General features: G+C 58.8%; 1 protein-coding gene across 7 annotated transcripts in view; it reads right to left on the bottom strand.

Moving 5' to 3' along the window:
- Window positions 1-6,148: 6,148 nt before the first annotated feature.
- CTTN (cortactin) overlaps window positions 6,149-19,696 on the bottom strand; it is a 32,801-nt gene continuing 19,253 nt past the window's right edge. For 4 of the 7 annotated variants that reach the window (XM_036860516.1, XM_036860519.1, XM_036860522.1 and 1 more), the window contains 8 exons: window positions 18,655-18,710; window positions 14,837-14,906; window positions 12,616-12,755; window positions 10,203-10,312; window positions 9,874-9,963; window positions 7,809-7,950; window positions 6,944-7,015; window positions 6,149-6,447 (listed from right to left, as the gene is read on the bottom strand). In XM_036860516.1, the coding sequence (XP_036716411.1) occupies window positions 6,391-6,447; window positions 6,944-7,015; window positions 7,809-7,950; window positions 9,874-9,963; window positions 10,203-10,312; window positions 12,616-12,755; window positions 14,837-14,906; window positions 18,655-18,710 (737 nt within the window). In that variant the 3' untranslated portion in view covers window positions 6,149-6,390. The remainder of the gene's footprint in view (window positions 6,448-6,943; window positions 7,016-7,808; window positions 7,951-9,873; window positions 9,964-10,202; window positions 10,313-12,615; window positions 12,756-14,836; window positions 14,907-18,654; window positions 18,711-19,696) is intronic. The other 3 variants (XM_036860518.1, XM_036860521.1, XM_036860523.1) reach the window with 1 other exon arrangement.

The following is a 19,696-nucleotide window of genomic DNA, read 5'->3' as shown; positions in this document are numbered from 1 at the left end:
GAATTTTCCATGCACCCAGCAACTATCTACATAGTACTAACATTGTATTAGGTATTATACATAATCTACAGAGATTTAAAGTATATGGGAGAATGTGTATGGATTATTTGCAAATACTAGGCCATTTTACATAAGGGCCTGGAGCATCCACAGATTTTGGTGTCGGTGGGGGTCCCGGAAGCACCCTCCCCCCTCCCCGGGATACTGCAGTACAACTATAGTAGGAAATACATCACTGCTTTGCTCAGAGAGGGCAACCAAGCTGTACGGAGTTATTGGCACCATCTAGTGGTCAGTTTGAGGAAATGTCTTGCTAAACCTCCTCCCCTTCTCTATTCTATCCACGCCCCTTACAGGATCCTGCCCAAGCTTGCCCTTTCCAGCTCCTTCCCACAATCATTCATCTCCTTTAGGCAAAATCTCCACCAAATACCACACAACCTCTTCCCCAACCCAGAAATGAGGACTAGACAAATGAGTGATGTCAGGATCTCTCTTTGCCAGTGGGCAGATTTTCACAAACGCAGCCACCCTTTCCTTGAGGCAATGTCCCCTTAGGGACCCAAGCCCTACTCACGTCCTCTGTTCCAGCAGCACACCTTGCTGGACCTAAAGCCTCATCTCCTGCCCCATGTGCCTAGCAACCCCCCAGGCTCTAGGTGCAGGTACTGACGCATCGATGACCTCGCATCGATGACCTCGTGGTAATCGGGATGTCAGGGCTAGCTTTCTGTTCTGTGTGCCTGCTTCCTCTGCTGTTTCACCCCTAAAGATGTTCTTTACCTTCTTACAGGCTGGACTCTGCATTAACAAGATGCTTGTTAAAATTTATCTAACACTCTTGGTGTTTTATGGCAAGAGGGTTTTCATAATGTCTAGTCCCAAATATTTCCAGAATTGAAAGTCCTTGTTTGAATTTCCCATGAGCTTGTAGAGAATCATTTGTGTATTTTTAAGAAAGGAAGCAAACAAAGGAGAAAAGGAAGAAAAAAGGGAGCCATTCACTGGAAGTAAAATTAAACACAAGCAACAACAAAAAAAATGTTTTCACTTACTAGATTGTCAGAGATTTAAAATTTTTACAATACTCATATTTGGCAAAAATACGAAGAAACATGCTCTCTTGTGTAAGCTACAGCAAACCTATTTACAGGGAAATTTCCTACTCATTAACCCAGTGAATCAATTGGGAATTGTGTTTGCGGTTACAACGGTTACTGAAAATAACAATGGTTTAGATGGAATAAGTTTTATCAAGTTAAAAAAAAAAAAACCACACACACCTGAGCTGTGAGTTGAGTTTTACTCAGGTTCTTACTGAACTGAACCTGAACTGGAAACCACCTCTCAGATAGCTCTGATGATCTGCTCTGAGAGGAAGGGGGAAGGGCCAGTCTGTATATGGCCGGCTACAGAACATGTGCAGCCAAGCATACATCTCAATAAAAGGTCACTGTTGGGACTTCCCTGGCGGTCCAGTGGTTAGGACCCAGCACTTTCACTGCCAGGGGCCCAGGTTCGATCCCTGGTCAGGGAACTAAGATCCCTCAAGCCACGTGGTGCAGCCAAAAAACATTTTTTAAATAAAAATAAAAAAACAAAGGGTCACTGCTAGTCACGAGCAACAGGTATCCATCTCAGTTAATAATTTGTGTGTGTGTGTGTGTGTGTGTGTTTTCTGTGTATGGGAAGATGCAAGAATCTGGGTTCATTAAAATTCTTCTGAGATATCTATCTATCTAAGGGGCCTGTCTTTCCAAAGTACAGAGAGCCTTGTCCTTTTCTTCATCCTGAATTCCTCTCAGGGTGCACTGTCCATCAGCAGCTGCAGTGACTAATGATTTGATCCTTGTAGAACTGGATGGTGGGCATCATTCTTTATTTTACAGTTTATTTCTCTGCCTCATTAAAAAAAAAAAAAAAAATTACTGAAGCAGGCAAGACTAGTGTGGCAGCTCCATGACGTCATCATGAACCCAAGCTCTGTTTCTGCTCTGCCATCCTCAGAGGGGACCTTCAAAGTGCCTCATAGTCCAAAACAGCTGGCAGAACGCCAGCCATCACACCCATATTCCAGACTATAGAAAGGAGAAACAAGGGAATGGGAACTGGCTGTGAATGGGCATGGGATCAGGGCCTCACCTACGAGGAACACTGGCCGAGGGGAACGACTCTGATTTGAAGCCACTTCTCAACACTCACACCACGGCAGCTTGGGTCACTCGCTCAATCACTACATCAGCTGCAGCTCATTGATCCAGCACCTTCTGGGAACCTGATATCGGCCTCGTGGGGGAGGAGAGGGAAAACAGGGACCCTGCTCTTCAAAAACAGCCTAAGGACGGGAGATTAGCTCCCCGTGGCAGCTGTCACGAATGACCCCAAACCTACTGGCCCAGAAGTCTATGACCCTACAGTTCCATAGGTCAGCATCCAGCGGGGGGTCTCTCTGGGCTAAGATCAAGGTGAGGGCGGGGCTCGTGGCTGCAGGAGGCTCCCGGGATGAACTTGTTCCCTTGCCTTTTCCGGCTTCTAGAGGCGCCCCCAGTCCTTGGCTCGTGGCCCCTCCCCCCACCTCCCAAGCCAGCACCGGCGGGTCGAATCCTTTTACAGGCCATCACTCTGATCCCCCTTCTGTCTCCCTCTTCCACTCTTAAGCACCCTTGGGATTACATGGCACCCATCGGGTAACCCCAAACCAAGGCCAGCTGATCAGAGACCTTACTTGCCCTTTGCCATGTAGGGTGACACAGTCACAGGCTCCCGGGACTGGCACGTGGACATCTTTGGGAGATCACTATTCTGTCCACCCGAGGGTTATCAGGCCTACAGAGACATTCACACGCAGCTCCTCACACAGCCCACTCGGGAGGCGGTGTTTCCATTTCTTTGGGTTTTTTTTAAAGTTATTTATTTTATTTATTTATTTTTCGCTGCGTTGGGTCTTTGTTGCTGCACACGGGCTTTCTTTAGTCGCGGTGAGCGGGGCTACTCTTTGTTGCGGTGCGCGGGCTTCTCATTGAGGTGGCTTCTCTTGGAGCACGGGCTCTAGGCCTGCAGGCTTCAGTAGTTGTGGCACGCAGGCTCAGTAGTTGTGGCGCATGGGCTTAGCTGCTCCGCGGCATGTGGGATCTTCCCAGACCAGAGCTCAAACCCGTGTCCCCTGCATTGGCAGGCAGATTCTTAACCACTGCGCCACCAGGGAAGCCCAGTGTTTCCGTTTCTAATAGGAGGTTTAATCAACAGAGAAAATACTGACATTAATCTAGAGATGGCGGATGTTAGCGGGAAATCTCTACAGCTCACAAACGACAACTGAACTGTCCCAGATGGTTTTGAACATCACGGAAAAAGCAATATTATAACTCTGATAGTGGGTAGGAAAAAAGATGCTTCTCAGCCAACCTATTTCTATTTGCCTACATTCCCTTCCATTTGTCATTTTAACAATCACAGATGCAGAGTTTGTCTTCCCAGGGTAGAACAGACAGGTCAGAAGAAATGTCCAAAGGGATATTGGGAAAAAAAAAACCAAAACAGAATTTGAAACCTGGGTCTGAGAGGATAAGATTAGGGCCTCCTAATGTTTCAGGAAAAACAAATTCCTAAAACGTATTGTTATGTCTTATTGGTAAGATGCATACACTCTACCCATCAGATCCTTAAGGTGTATCCTGGCAAAACACTCCAAATTCAAGCATGGAGAATGAGTCCTGAAGCCCCTGCCTGGGAGAAAAGAGGACGTCGTTTTTCATCCCTTTTTCAGATGAAGAAATCGGAGCGTGAAGTCAAGCAGGTGCACGCTCCACGCGGCACGTCCAGGGCGCAGAGCATCAGAACAGGGCATCCTTTCCCGAGAGGCCCCACCTGCCCGCCAGGCTCTGCGGTCAGCAGGACACACACAGACACGTCATGCAGACACGGCCAGACGTGGTCACCGGCAGAGACAGGCTGGGCAGACGCTGGGCCAGCGGGGCCTTCCTGCACCTGCCTTTGTCACGTTCTGCCCTCACCCCGTCGTGGGGAAACCTCCCTGCCCCGTTTCTTCAGGGGCGGCGTCCCCCGCAGGCAGCTGCAGGCAGGGCAGCCCGACTCCCAGCACTGGGGCCTCCCATCGGGCCCTACACGTTGCCGTGGGGGAAGGGGCCTCTCAGGCTTGGGTCCCGTAAGCAGAGCTGGCCCAGGGGCAGCACGAGTGTCCAGGGGGCAATGGTGCTACCTCCAGGCTTGAAGGGGCTCAACGGGACAACTCAGCACCACGAGAAGGTTCCACAGGGGGGTCTGGTGGGAAGGAGATGAGCCCAGGAACTCAGGCCCCCAGCTCCCAGGAGAGCCCAGGTGACCCAGGTCAGCTCCCACCAGACCCAGGGAGTCAGGAACACGATGGGGGGCAGCCAGGGCCAACTTCCAAATTCCTGAATTTTCAGAGAGCGCCACTGTAACAGTCCTCCAGTTTTAGCTTGAAAACAAAAGGTCACCACCACACCTGCCTGAGGGTCTAGGCAGCCCGCCAGGCCAAGGTCCTCGAGAGGGGGCTGGGGAGAGCACATCTTCCAGAAGCTTCGAAGCTCTCGTTCCGCCACACGAGCCGCCTGCAAGGGGAGCCCTGCCTACCGCCTTGGAAACTGGGGAGCCGGGTTAGCACGCAGCACGCCCCACCCCTCACCGTCGGAGGCTCCAAAGCAGGCACCTGTACAACTGCGAGCAGACCACCGCTCAGCGGGGCGACCTGGGTGTGTCAGTCCTGACGCTCCTCTGCTGCCGCCCACGACCTCCGGTGCTTCTCGGCCGACCTGGCGGCTGCGACCCCTCTCCCCCCGGCCTCCCGAGCCTGCCCATCCTCCGCGCGGCGCCACCGTCTCCTGGACACGACGGCTGCGCCCCGAGGAAAGCGATACCTTTGGCTACACTGTAACCACTTCGCGATCTATTTTGAAAATTGTAATTCAGAAATGAGTTTTAAAACACAGCATTTTCCGTCTTGCTTGGAATCCTTGCACAAATAATTGATAATTCGAGAGTTAAAACATTTCATCTCCTAAAAAATACCTTTTAAGGAGCGTGCCTCTTCAAAAGGGAAGCTAGTTGGCCCAGAGCTGATAAATACAAGGCTTCACCTCGCTGGGTGGTGACAGCAAAGCCGTCCCCCACTGTAGAATGAAGCGACCAAATGCAGACCGAATCAGCAGCAAGTGGATCAAAAAAAGTTTATTTTGAATATTTAATTTAAAAAAATCATACCTATGAGGTGTGCTACAGAAATTTAGATACAAGAATTGCATATAAAACCCGACCTAATCGTGGTAAAGCAAATGCACTTCAGGAAAGAAAACGTGTACCTCATGGTCACTGGCGTCCCAACACCAGACACTTCCACATGGTCCCCCGGGAGGACACTGCCCCGACCACGTGCGGGAGCTGAGCTGAGGGGCCTCCCGGTCCCTCCCGGGGGACGGGCTCCCCGCGGCGGCCACGGGAGCGTCTTGGGCCACAGCGCTCCCTCTTGCTCACCTCACATTCTCAGCCAAGTCAATCCATCAAACTTTGCTGTCACTTAACATGATATTTTGGCAAAAAGAGCACGGCCTCCTTGACGGGAAGCGTTTCTGCGGTTCACCACGGGGAAGGGACCTGCCTTCCACCAGCAGTGGCTGTTTCCCCACAGGGCGGACACAGGCCAGCTGCCCGGGGCTGGGGACAGCGGGAGGACAGTCTCTAAGGGACTGGTGACACTGCAGTGGGGGGGCGGGGGCAGGGGCCCAGCAGCCCTCCTGGAGGCCGGGCGTCGGGGGAGGCGAGAGAACGAGGACAAGACGAGGAGGGAGACGCGGAGAAAGGCGGGGTCTTTGCTGAAACCCAGCAAATACTGTGGGATTTCACAGCGCGAGAGGCTTTTCCGACCGAGCGGACAGCTCCCGTACTTTCTAGCGATTGCTCACAATTCTAACTTCCTATCAGGCCCTCCCTCTTCCTCCAAAACCCTGGGCGGGGACTCCTGCCCCCACCTCGTTGGAGCGGAGGGCGAGAGGCGGGCAGGGACAACTCGCACTCAGGACCAAAGGTCCCCGAAGTGGCTCCAGGCAACAGTTGATTTGGCAAAAAAAAAAAAAACCTTAAATGCGTAAAAACAATCACCGAGTCCTCCAAGGAGCATGATTACAATATATTAGCAAGTTCTGTGGCGTAAACATTTTCAAAAGCATCGGCAAAAGTATTAAATATAAAAGCAGTATGCATACTCCCCTCGGCACCCTGAAGAAAACACCAGAAGGCAGGCGTGGCCACAGACAGCGAGGGCGTGGCCAGCTACCTACTGCCGCAGCTCGACGTAGTTGGCGGGGAAGAGCCCATACCTGCCCTTGCACAGCCCGCGCCACCAGCCATCGTCAATCATCTCGATGTTGGTGATGATGTCGTCGGGGTCGAAGGAGATCTCATCATCGCCCGCTAGGGAGGAGGGCACAGAGAGAGAGCAGCGGTCACACTCAGCGTTCCCTGCTCAGCCGCCAGAGGAAAACCCTCCAGCAGCCCTCGAGCTGGCGGCCTCCCACTGAGGCTCCACGGGAGCGCAGGGTTCTGCGGGGGGAGGCTCGATGTGGGTGCAGGGCCCTGGGGGTGCAGGGTCCTGGGGGCGGAGGCTCCTTGGGGGTGGAGGGTTCGCTGTCTCCCCTACTCTATGAAGGGGGCTTTGCACGCACAGGGGCGGATACAGAGACAGGGCGGAGCCCTTCAAACAAAACCCTAACCCAGAGCAGATGAAGTGTGGCTGAGGGAGATACAGGAATTCCTTGCACTGTATCTGCAACTGTTCTATAACCTTGAAATTGTTTCAAAATAAATCCTTTTTAAAAATTGTAAATAACGCTCTGAGAGTCAGATTTTGAAGAGACGAACCACTGGAAGCCCCGCCACCACCATTTCCGGCCCTCGGGGCGCTTCTCACCAGCTTGGTAGTCGTAGAGGGCAATGGCTGTGATTCCAAGGTCGTTCTCATATTCATCGTAGGGACCCTCCTCTAGAATAAACCAGAACAGGGTCTGAGAAGGAAGCAGAGCTGCACTCTCACTCCCGTCAGATGCCCCTTCCTAAGGTCCGGGTGGAGGAGCCAGTCAGGAGAGAACGTGGCAGGGGTGCCGAGCGTGAACCGGGAGGACGCACCGTGGGCCGTCGGGCACCTTCCGCCAAGGGGAGCGACGCCCCGCGTCATTCTCTCGATAGAGGCACTGACCGTTTTCAGGGTGTCATGTTTTACACTTTAAAGATTTGGCACTATTTTCAGGAAAGGTCAAATCACGAATAAATGAATGGCAAGCAGGAGAGAGCGGATCACTCCTCACGCTGTGCTCAGGGAAGGCGAGAGCCCTGCCTGGCGTAGATTCTGATACCGATTTTCACGTCACTCCAAGTGGGAGAACGGGCTTGTGTTCAATCTGCCCAAACACATTAAAGGAAACCTCATCTCTAGAAATCAAAGACCAATTTGAGCGTTCATCCATCTATAACATTTTCAGAGTGCGCAGAAATCTCCCTCTTCAGAGACCTCAACGTACTCTGGCTTCCTGGAAGACCTCACGAGCTTCTACCCTGATACAACAGCAGCAGAAGCCCCTTCCTCCACGCCCACCCCTCTCAGCGCCCTCAGCACAAGCAGGGATCTCCTGGAACCCCCCGGGAGGCCAGGCCAAGCCCCCCGGGGTCCGGGGCCCGCAGCAGGAGGAGAGGAGCCCCGCAAGCCCGGCAGAGGTGGGGCAGGTCAGTCAGCAGGGGGCCAGAAGCAGAGGGGGGCGCAATGCGGGAGACCCGCGTACCTGCTTGGTAGGGGCCCGGGGCCTCCGTGCTTTCGTAGACGGCCTCCGGGGCATAGGCCTCCTGGTACTCGGTGGCCTCCGTGCTGTACACCGGCTCGGGCTCACCGGTGTAGCTCGGCTCGGCCGGCAACGGAGCCGCGGCCTGGGGAGAGTCAAGGAGACAGTTCCCGTGGCCCGCGCCGGGTCACGACCACGGCCACACGGCCAAGAGAGACACGCGGACCACTCTCAGCCCCGGCTGAGACGAGACAGACACGGGGATGGGGCGGCGTCACCTGCTCACACCCCGCGGACGCCTGGGTCCTAACGTGTCCCGCAGCGCCGAGAGGGCCAGGCTCCCCCTCACAAGCCCGTCCTCACACCCCCGACACCCTGAGTCCTGCCGTCACCAAACACCTGCCGGCTGCGAGCGCCCCACTTTCCTGGGGCAGGTCTGGCCCGTTTCCTCTCTGGGTCCCAGACCTCCGAGGCCTCCCAAAGCCCCCGAGGGCGCCCAGCCCTCCCGGGCCTCTGCCAGCAGCTCCGCGCCATCACCCCATCCCACCGGCTAGGGCAGCTGAGCCCGCGGGTGGCGGGTTCCATCCTCACGGAACCCTCCGTGGAGGTGAGGCAGGGGAGTGACCGGCAAGTCGTACGCAAGAGGACATCACGAGCGCTCTGCTGACAGCCACCTGAGCCGCGACCCCAGTTCCCAACCATCCACCACCAACAGCGGCTTCAACCAGCATTTCCAACCGGGGTCCACCTGAGGGCACCCTCGCGGGTCAGGAAAGGAAGGCGCACACGGAGAGCCCCGGGGAGAGCCAGTGGTCAGGCCTCAGCTTCCCACAGAGGGTGACAGAGGGGTGCGGCAGGCCGGGAGCGCTACTCCAGAGGCCACAGGGCGGGGCTCCACCAGGGCCGGGCACCGGGCGCCACTCCAGGGCTAAACAAGGGAGTGACGGACTCCTACTGGCAAGTGCCCCTGGAGGCGAGGGGACCAGACGGGAGGGTGAGGGGCCAGACGTGCTGCGGGGTCGCGCAGAGCCGCTCAGCGGTCGGGCCGTCACCCCGAGGTCACTGCGGGGACACTGCACAGGGCCGCCAGCAACGCCCTAACCTCCTATCTTCCTGCAGCAGCCCCTCCGCCCACGCCCACCCCTCCCCCGTCACGTGGTTCGGGCAGGGTTCCCTGCCCCGCCCAGGACCACGTGTCATTCCAGCCTCCTCCAAGGACCAACTGCTAGTGACGGGCCCAGCAGCGGGCCCCGATGGGCGGACGCACAGGGGCCCCCTTTCCACGGGATTCCAGATCCTAAGACCGCACCCGCCACACCCGCCACACCCGCCAGGCAGAGGGGCGAGCCTACAGACCACCCTGAGGCCCAGGCCCGCCCACGCTGCTCCCGCACCCTCAGCCCCTTTGGGCCTCAGCCGAGTTGAGTCAGTTTCAGCCCCTTGTGACTCAGTGAGCTCTAAGTGGTGACGTCCAGGTGAGGGAAGACAGGTGAGTGAACGGGACAGCGGGACAGAGGGGACTCGGGCTGGGCCGGGTGTGGGTGTGGGTGTGGACGGCAGGGGCCGAGCTGCTCTGGGAGGGGGGCCCCCAGAGCCTGTGGAGACCCCGCCATGGGGCCACGGGGAGGGGGGCAGGCGGCTCAGTGACCCAGGGGTCAAAGGAGCAGGTCCTGGGACTGAAGACTGAGGAGGAAGGGCCGAGGACAGAGTCTCCAGGGACGCGGTGCTCGAGAGAGGCCAAGGGAAGAGAGCCGAGAGGCGGCGGCCGGGTGGGGACGAGGGTCCTGGAAGGGAGTGTGGTCCGAGTCGAGGGCAGCAGGGAGTGGGTGAGGGAAAGACCCGCACCGGCTGACCCTTGGAGGCTGGCTCAGGAGAGCGCAGCGGGGCCAGCGGGCGGGTGAGAAGGCCGGCGAGGAAGCCGAGGAGGCGGGAGGCCCCGCGCTCAGGAGGGCTGCCCTCCGGGCGCCGGGCAGCGCAGGGAGGGACCCCGTCCACGGGGCGCTGAGCTGGGAAGGGCGTCTCCGCGCGGCGTCAGAGACTCACGGGCAAAGCAGATAAAAGCACCAACCTCGTAGACGGGGCTCGAAGGCGGCCTCTCCTGGGCAGGCTGGGGCGTGGGCGACGCGGGGGGCGTGGGCTTCTGGGCCCGGGCTTGCTCCTGGAATGCAGAGACAGCGGCAGTCAGCGCGTCACCAGGCCTCCCCGCAGTCGCGCCCAAGCACGAGGCGCGCTCGCTGCCGCTGCCGGAGGAAGCAGCAGCAACGCGGAGCAGAGACGCAGCGCAGAGACGTCAAGGGCGCGTCTGCCCTGCAGCCGAGGTCACGCGGGCCCGGTGGCCCCCGCAGTCCTGCCCCCAGGGCTGACGGATCCCGCCAGAGGCGGCAGCGCCCCGCACACCTGGTCCGGAGGCCGCCACCGGGGCTCTGAGCTGAGGCTGTAACGGACTGAGACCTCCGGGGACCTTCCAACGGAGTGAAGGGAATTTGCACGTAGGACGGACGTGAATCCTGGGGAGGGCAGAGGATGGACAGCGGTGGATAGATGCGGACGTCCCAACCCCCAGGGTGCTGTGAACGTGTGACCTCACAGGGCAAGGGGCTGCAGACGTGACCAAGGTGAGGACCCGAGGCAGGAGGTGACCCTGGATTACCCGGGTGGGCCCGGTGTCATCACAGGTCCTTACAAGCGGGAGGCAGACAGTGAAAGCAGAGCTTGGAAGGGGCCACAAGCCAAGGCGGGGGCGGGGGCAGGTTCTAGAAGCTGAAAAAGGCAAGGACACGATTCCTCTCTGCACCCTCCAGAAGCAGCCAGCCCTGTAACCCCTCCCAGGCCCCCCGGCCTCCAGCCTGTGAGGTGGTAACCTTGCGCTGCCCTAAGCCACGGCGCGGGGCGGGACTTGACGCGGCCCCAGGAAACCAGTGCTGACGCCTGTCAGGTGGCCTTCCTCCACGCCACCGACCAAGGAACCTGACGGCCCGGGGAGGGAAGTCGCAGCAGAAGCAGGAGCTGCGCCGCCCCCACCCGCTCCCCAGCTGCTCTGCCAGCCCACCCGACGGGGCTCAGCCTGACGGGCGTCGGTGGGACTGCCCTGTGGAAACCAACCCCTCCGGAGACCACGCAGCTCTGGACCCCAGTGTGGCTTTGCCTGACCCATCCCAGCAGGACGGTCACGAGTCCTCACGGCGCTGGCAGCTTGCCCACGAGTTAAATCCCCGGGGCAGCATGACTCCCTGAAGGGGCCGTGCCTAGGCCGGGCTGAGCGTGGGCTTCTGGAGAGCCGGGCCTGCCGCCCGCCACGCAGCGGCACGAGGATCCGTGACAGCCCCCGTCCACCCTGCCACACCCCGATCTGGCGGGGAACAGACGTTCCTTCTCGGGGGCACGCTCGCTCCCGAGATGTGCCCCGCGAGCATCCGTGGCCGCCCCGCCTGCCAGAGCACTCGGACACGTGCGGGCCGCGTCCTGCCCCGGGAGAGCGCCTCACAACCCAGAGGGCTCCGGCGCGAGCGGCACCATGCCGATCGATGGGAGTCACTCGGGACAGGCGGGCGGGGAGAGGCTGGCAGGGGCTGGACCCAGCGAGGGACAACACGGCGGAAGGGACGGCGAGAGAACCTCAAAGGCCAAGGGGCTGGACAACAGCGACCGAGAGCCTCCTTCTCAAGCCCTCCAACCCTTCTGCAGCTTTGCGACTAGAGGGGTCAAATTCCGAGCCATAAAACGAGGAAGGCGTTACGTGAAAACGAGACGGAAAAAATGCCTCCTGGTGTGCGTGTGTGTGTCTGCAACAAAGAAAAACTTACAAGTGCATAACTAAAAACCGAAAGGAGAGACAGCTTTAAAGTTTCTGGCAATTAAGGAACGGTACGTGATAATCAGACACGTTTGCTATCATCCCGACTTCACCACATGTGATAAAAACGTGTTATCAGGGCTTATTTAATTCCCGGCTCCAGCGCCCAGCGTTTCCTGCCCGTTGCATGCTAACTGCCTCAACCACTCACTCTCCCTTGACGGGGTCTTCAGAGCCCTAACCACTGATGTGGGGAGGAAACGCCCTTAGGTTTAAATAGAGCTTTACAGTCTATAGAACAACACACGCGTTATTTCCGATTCTACTTCTTGGCCACCCGAGTCGTGGCGACTCCACACCCGTTTCACGGGCAAGAACGTGGGCCGCGGGACGGTGCACTGGCTTGCGTCAGGCCGCCCGGTTGGCAGGTGACGCGGCGGGACCCGAGCCGTCAGCCGTCAGCCCACCTACACAAGTTTAGGAAGGAGCAAGTCCCCACCCTCCTGCTCCCTCCTCACAGCTCCCACTGCCACCCTCTCCAGCGGAAAGACAGTTTGTGAAGAATCCCAGAAGAACCTGCAGACCCGAGCTCCAGGAGCAAGAGCTCCAAGAGCCAGCAGACGGCCTTCTTCACAGGGATCCCTTCTGTGCCCTCAACCTGCCACCCAAGCAGACAGCGGGTTCCCGAGGGTGACAGCTGGGAACAGGCTGCGGGGCAGACGTGCGGACGGGGGCTTGGCCAAGGGCATGGGGGCCGCCAGCCTGACGGGGGAGGACAGGCCCGCAGTCGCCCAGCGCTGGGGCAGCACGGCTGGAGCCGGGGAGGGTCGACTGTCTCGTATCTGGTGACAAGAGACGGGATCGTCTGTGCGGCTGAAAGCCAAGTTCCTGAGAGCACAGCCTTCGGCGCGAGTTCAAAACGCTTCCTACTGATAGCTTTCTGCAGCAGACGCAGGAATGAGCCGGACACACGGCCCCCACGCGCGGGAGGGGAGCCCGGGCGCCGCCCGCACTCACGTCCAGCTGCCTCCGCGCCGCCTCCTGCCCCTTCGCCGTCCTCTGCGCCCGCTCTGCCTCCGCCTTCCGCCCGTCCTCGGGCTCCTTCTCCTTTGCCAGGTTCTCAAAGTTAGCTCTGATGTTGCTGGTCCTGCTGCTCACTACAGAGGAAGGAGAGATTTACTCAGGGCGCCACCATCTCCCCCAGACCAGGCCCGCGCCAGGGCGGCCTGTCCCTCGGGAAGCAGGCACCCCAGCTGAGGGCGATGCGCCCCCCTCGGCTGCCAGCCCCCCACCAGGAACGGCCTTCAATGTTGTGTGTGCTGCACCCACAGCGGGAAGACGGCACAGCCCCGCATCTGGAATGCTCTTACGTTCCCAACACCACTGTATTCTTTACCACCAGACACTCACAAGGAAAAAAAACCCCCCTAAGGATGCCCTTGATAAAACAGTAAAAAGTACTGATTGTGAGTAGATCTCAACCCTTTTAACGTTTCGTGTGACAAAACGCGAGGGCGGAGCCCACTGCGACTGCCCCTGTGGACGTGCCGTGGGGCCTCCGGGGAAAACACGTGCAACTATCTGAGATGCAGGCCGAACTGATTTTTCCTGGAACATCATTTTCCCTGAAATGACAATGGACAAACTACGGTTACGCCGTTTGGGTACGTGCCAGACCCTTTCTCTGAAAGGAACGAGCTGAGCCTGTCCTGTTAAAAAACAACTACAGTATTTGTTGTCAGTGGGAAAACTCAAGCTTTCAAGTAAAATCAGAATTTTGGAAAATCCGTGTCCACTGCCATGAGTATGACAATTTCCCAGTTTTGCTCAGAGACTCCGTGACGAGGTTGGTACTGTCAACGGACGTGACCCGGGGGGCGCTGTATAATGAAAGGCGTCAGCGCGTGGAAGATCAGCGCGACTCGGTGATCAACGCTCTCCAATGACCCTGACGTGATGTCACAAAGTCTTGCTGCGCAAGAGAAACCAACCTTTAAGAAGACCACTGGACGGCTGCCCGCTGGACTGGGGTACAGAGAACACGACCGGAAACGGCCAGTACAATACTCTTCCCTTTTCCCACTGCTTATCTGGGGAGTCCAGATTTTCTTCACCACCCTAACGTGTCACGAGAGACTGAAGGAGTGAGAAGCAGCTAAGAGAGCTCAGCTGGCCGACACCGAGGCGATTCCACAGAAACGTAACACAACGCTACCCTGGAACCTAGCCAACATCGTATAATAACTGTAAATGGAGAATAATCTCTAAAACTTTTGAATCACTAGGTTGTACATCTGAAACTAATATTGTAAATCAACTAACTATAATTTAAAAGAAACGCTACTCTTCTGCACTTTCTGGTTTTGAAAACGTAGTTATTTTTTTCATAAAAAGTGTTATGTTAATATGTGATAGTCTCACTACTTTTAAATGTTTAAGTGAATTAATAAAATGGTAAATTCTTCTCGCCTCTGTTTTAATTCTAACACAGTGAAGATCAGAAAACATACCCCACGTAAACAAAAGTTCTTCGGGGCCTCAGCAATTCCTGCCAGTGTCCTGAGGCCAGAGCGTACGGACTGCCGACCCACGGGGCGTCCACAGGAAATACAAGGCGACCTCCACTTGCTGCGTGTAACTGACCACTTCTATCACGTGTAATAATTCCCCCAACTAAACGATACTCTCCCAGGCTGGCCCACGTTTAACGGTTCCCCAGCAGACACCAGGACCACAGGAGGCCTAGGCACGCAGCAGGCACCGGAAGGGCGGGTCGCGAGCAGCCTGGCGCTCACCCGCAAGTGAGGAAGGACGGGGCTGCCCTACCTCATGCGGACGCGGCGGCGACAGGCTGCGCAGACACACCACGGCCGGGGGAGCGGCAGGTGCCGCAGGAACCTCCCAGGGCCTGGGCCCCGGCAGTGAGCAGGGCCCTTGAGGACGTGCAGTTAACCCAGCTCTGCTTTGGGAAGCACCCCCCAAAACAGACCCCCGCCGCCAGAGAGCTGCAACGCCCACGTCTGAAAGGTGCCTCTGAACCTCTGCAGGAACAAACAGCATCAAACGGGTAATCAACTGCCGTCCCCAAAACACACAGATCAACTACGGTCTCCGTTAATGCTTCATCTGCTCCCGCCGGCTCTCCCTTCCCCCTCAGCACCGTCCTGGGGACACCACACAGCGTGGAATTTCTCCCGGGAAAAACCACGGTGCTGCCAGGGGGTCTGCTAGGACTTACCTGCTTCGACAGGGACAGTCTTCTGGTAAGTGGAGGCCACCGTGGCAACGTCCTCAAAGGTGGAAGCGTTCTACCAAGACAAGAAAGGGGAGATCAGGAACGCATTTTTCTTTCTTCCTTTCCTCTCCCTGCACAAAGGCCTGCCCCAGATCCTCCCAAAGACCCAACCAGAGAGCCCAAAAATTTCATATCCACCTGTTCTGCACATTAACAGAGGTGTGAAAAGTGTGTTAATAACACATTGGCTGGTGACCATACGGGCCAGCGTCAGAGAAGAAACACACGTATAGGGGGTGAATGGGCAGGGCCAGGATGTTTAGGGCAGTGAAACTGCCGTGTAGGAATAGACAATGGTACATACGAGTCACTACACACCTGTGCAAACCCGCAGAATGTAAGATCCCAGGAGAGAACCCTAAAGCCGACCTCAGCGTTGGGTGCCTATGATGTAGGCTCAACGTAGGTTCACAGGTTGTAACAAATGGACCACTGGGTGGATGGGGGAGGGGAGGTAGGGAGTATACGGGAAATCTCTGCACCTTCCTCTCAGATTTGAGCAAACTGCTCAAAAAAGCAGAAAAACCAAAAGCCCTACCACGTGCCTCCATTTCACAACCATAAACCAAGCACGTGTTCCTCCCAAGCTCTCGCCACAGACAGAATTTGCAGGGGAGCCCAGAAGCCTCTGCTGCGCTGGGAGAGGACCCTGGGACGTACAAAGGCCCCCCGATCGTCCACCTCTCCCAGTAAGCGCGACTCTAGTTTGGTTCTGTAGGGACCCAACTCGCGAGACTAAAAGGACAGCGACGACCGTCCACGTAAAGGCTGACACGGGCGCGGGCTGACGGCTCGGGGAAGCACTGGCCGCTGGGCACGAACGCTTCCCAGGGAAACACGCCTGGGGCTCAGGACGGGCACTGCTTTCCTGACACAGGAAACCGGCAGAAAGGACGCGCGGGAGCCTGTCACTAGTTGACGCCCGAGGCTGACTGCAAGCGGCGGCTCTGAGAAGTGCGCACCGCCCCAGACCAAGGTCAGGTACAGGCAGCTCCACGACAGCGACAGTGACCCACGGGGCTCCGGTCGGCACGCCTGGGGGCCGGCCCTGACCCTCCCGCCAAGGCCCCCTTCTCCTCCCTCCTCCTCCTCCTCCATCTCCGGGGTGGCTGCTCGGCTGCCCTGACCACCCCTCCTCTGCTCCCCAAACCTCCCCATCTCTTTCCAGAACAACCTCTAAGGCCCCGCCCCCACCGGCTCGCCCACGAGGCTCCTGCCTGCCCTGCGGCCTCAGCGGGGAGGGGGTCAGCGCCCTCCCAGCTTCCGGGCCGTGGCTCCTGCACACCCACTGCCCGTCCCGTCCGGCCAACTCTCCAGCACGACGCTCAGAGCCGCCTCTCTGCCTTCACCCACAGGCTTCCGGCAAACACCACGACCCAAGCCTCTCATTTCCAGCTGCGGGGTCCCCACCACACTGCACCCCCATCACCAAGACCCGCCCACCGACTACAACCTTCCCCTCTCCCGCTGGCCACCCTCCTCCACCTGGACCCAGCTCCCCGCTCCCCACCGTCCAGCCTGACCAACTCAAGGTCTCGGCCTCTCCTGGGACCCACCTGCCGGGAACCTCTCACCTGTTTCCACCACCCACAGGGACTACGTCAGACCTGAGTCCCTGAGCCACCCGTCCCTAGGGATGATCTCATGCTGCCGCCAAGGCTGAGACCTGGGCAGGTGCCTCACCCTTCTAAGCCCCGGGCTTCCCAAGCGCGCAGCACAGACCACCATCTGGCCGCAGGGGGACCCCGCGCTCCCCACCACGCCCCAGGGGCTCCCTGCACCTCCCTGTCTGTGGCCTGGGCTCCTCCCACCTTAAAACAGAACCATCCCCTCAGCTGACCAGTGCCCAGCTCACCCCGATCTTGGCCCAAGCTTGCCAACGCCACGGCTCCCTTCCTCCCACAGCCCAGACCCCTGCCAGCTGGCCTCCTCCGAATTCCCCACAACCTCAAAATAAAAAAACAGGCCCTGACCAGACGTCAAGCACCCCCACCTCGCTCGCCCAGACAGGACGTCCCCAGCAGCACCTCGGGGCACAGATGACCCCTCCCTCCTCGTAACTCTCCGCCCTCAGACCAGCACCAGTGGACCCTGTGGGCTCCCCGCACCTCGTCAGGTGCCCTGCCCGGTCTCCTCTGACCAGCCTGCCCGCTGCCATCCCACAGGCGTGGCCCGTGGCCCCCTCGCCGCTCTGCAGGCTCCCCAACTCCACCTCCGTCTGCAGGCACCCCCCCTCACCCCCTCCATCCGAACTACCTGCGCCGTCTGGCAGCCCAACCAGACGTGCCCACGGGGGACTCATCCCACCCAGTCCTGCCCCTCCCCCCGAGTTCCTGAGCTCAGCAGACGGCCCCACCATCCACCTGGGAGGCCCTCCTCCTCACCCCTTAAATGCAGGGGCTTTGGCACCCACGCTGGCTCAAGGAAGTTATCTCCCTCCGCCGCCATCCCCAGCCCGAGACAGAAGCACCCCGATCGAAGCGCTGAAGCCGCCTCCTAACCGGGGCCACAGCCTTGCGGCTTCCCCCGCGATCCTCTCCACCCTGAGGCGGGGGGCTGCTCGGGGCACGTCCTGTTCACCTCGTTTGCCTGTCTAACCCTTGCAGGGCCGCTCAGAACCTATCTGACGAAACACGAAACCTCACGGGGGTCCGCGGGGCTCCCTGAAGTGGGTCATGACCAGCCACCCGCCCCCACCCCCCACAGTGGGCCCCGCCTGGCTTCCCTCAGACCTTCCATATCTGCGACAATGCCTACCCCAGGCCCGCAAGGTCCTCGGTGTCCCCGTCCCCACGCCCACACACACACTGGCCCCATCCTCCCGGGCGAGCTCCCACCACCCGCAAAGCCGAGCTCAGACTCTCAGCTCCTCAGGACACTCCCAGTCCCGCGGCCAGAGCCCTGTGCCCTGCCGCTCACTCCCAGGGCCCACACGCGGTCACGTGATGGGGTCCCCCGAGGGGTCAGCTGGGAGCCTGATGGAAGGGGAACTCCACGGGGACCGGCCCTGGCGCCCAGACACCCGCCCGGGCAGGGCGGCCTCAACCTCGGTCCGGCCGAACCGCCGGGAGCCAGGCCAGGCCCGGTCCCCAACGAGGACCACTCCACGCGCTCCTGGGTCTGCTCCTCTGACACGGTTGGAACTTAGGCCAGAAACCCAACCACCTGACGCGCTGAGACTCTGAAACCACGCAGGAGGGACCAGCTGGACGAGGGCACCCCAGGGAGAGCCGAGGGGCCGTGTCGCCCTGCCTCTGGCTCGGGGCGGACGCCGTGGGGACCCCTGCAGCGACGCGCACCTTCTGGATCCGCCTTCCCCAAGACGGCAGGCCCCACGACGTGGCCAGCGTGACCAAAGAGCTCGGTTTCCACAGCTGGGTTCACTGATGAGTACGTTCATAGCCACGTGTCCGGGAGGCATGCACGACGGCGGCCCAGCGCTGTGCCTGCCTGGCCGGGGACCCGGGACCCCGCCCCCCCCCAAACGTGGCAGGGACAGCAACTGCCTCACAGCATGGCCTCTAGGGGTCCAGGAGAGGACACCCGTGACATAGGAGACGAAGCCCAGCACGCGTGTCAGCTACTGGCACCGCCGCGGTGATGACACATGCCGGTCTGAAACGTTCGCACTTCTGCAAACACGCGCCAGGCGCCCACCAGAGACCAGAGACCACCCCGGGAACAGCCATCGGCCCGCCAAGAGCGTCAGACGCCCGATCCTGTCAGCAGAAAACACCGAGCCCCCGACGAGGAGCACTCACCTTATCCATCCGGTCCTTCTGCACCCCGTATTTCCCACCGAAGCCTCTGGAGTAGTCTGCAATGTGACAGCACGGCACTCAGTCCCGGGCTGAGGTCCGCCAGCTGCCGGCAGCAGGCGCATGCAAACAGGTCCAGAAAGAGCCCGAGAAAATGCGCCCAGAGCCACAGGACGAGAACACGGAACGATGAGCCTTTGCTTGCAAGGCGAGTTGGGCTTCTACCCGTGGTGCTCGGTAGCAAGCAGGTGAGAGGCAGGAAGGAGGCGTGGCATGCTCCCCACGTGCTCCCGGGGGACAGGGGTGCGGGCGGCAGGCGGGGCGCCACCTCCTAGCACAGTCTCTGCTCTGCGCTCCTGCTCTGCTCACTGCTAGAAAGAGGCTCAAGGGCAGGGATTCTCTTGCTTTTTTACTTATTTTTGTTTCTCTTGTTTTTTTAAAAGAGAAAAAGTTTCCCGGAACTTCTACCAGCCAAAGACTCATGTTGCAGCAACACAGGTCTACGTGACAGTCAGACTGCCGAGCGGTATCAATGCCACGTCCGTGTGGTCTGCCGGGTCAGCCCGAGGGGATTCTCTCCCTGAACACTGGGGCTGAGCGCCTAAACTCGGCCCCGTAAAGTGAGGACACGACTCTTTGCCAACTGTGTGTCCCGGTTCTAATGACTGAGCCTGAATTTTGACAGATGTTAGATAAGTGCTCTGAGCAAAAGCACGTCTGCCATCTGGACTCCCAACGTATGCACCCAGAAGCCTCCTGTCGAGTTCCAGCTTTGCGTACGTACTGTCTGGTTCTGTGTGAGGGAGTCACACGTAGATGGTGTCATCAAAAAAACTAGCAAAAACCAAAAAAACACCACCACAAATGAGACACAGAAACCACGTGGACACGCCTGCCCCACGCCCCTGGTCCAAGGCCAGTGATGGGGCTGAACTGGACACGTTTCTCCCGGTCTCGGAGGCAGGGAGGTGGCCTACTCAACACTCACAGGAGTCCCGGCTACAGCAAGCGCTGCTGCGGAAGGCCGCCGGGAGACCAGAGACGG

The sequence above is a fragment of the Balaenoptera musculus genome, chromosome 8 (assembly GCF_009873245.2).
Source record: "Balaenoptera musculus isolate JJ_BM4_2016_0621 chromosome 8, mBalMus1.pri.v3, whole genome shotgun sequence".
In the NCBI taxonomy this organism is placed as follows: Eukaryota; Metazoa; Chordata; class Mammalia; order Artiodactyla; family Balaenopteridae; genus Balaenoptera; species Balaenoptera musculus.
Note: the sequence above shows the minus strand (reverse complement) of the source record. Positions and strands in the feature narration are given on the sequence as shown.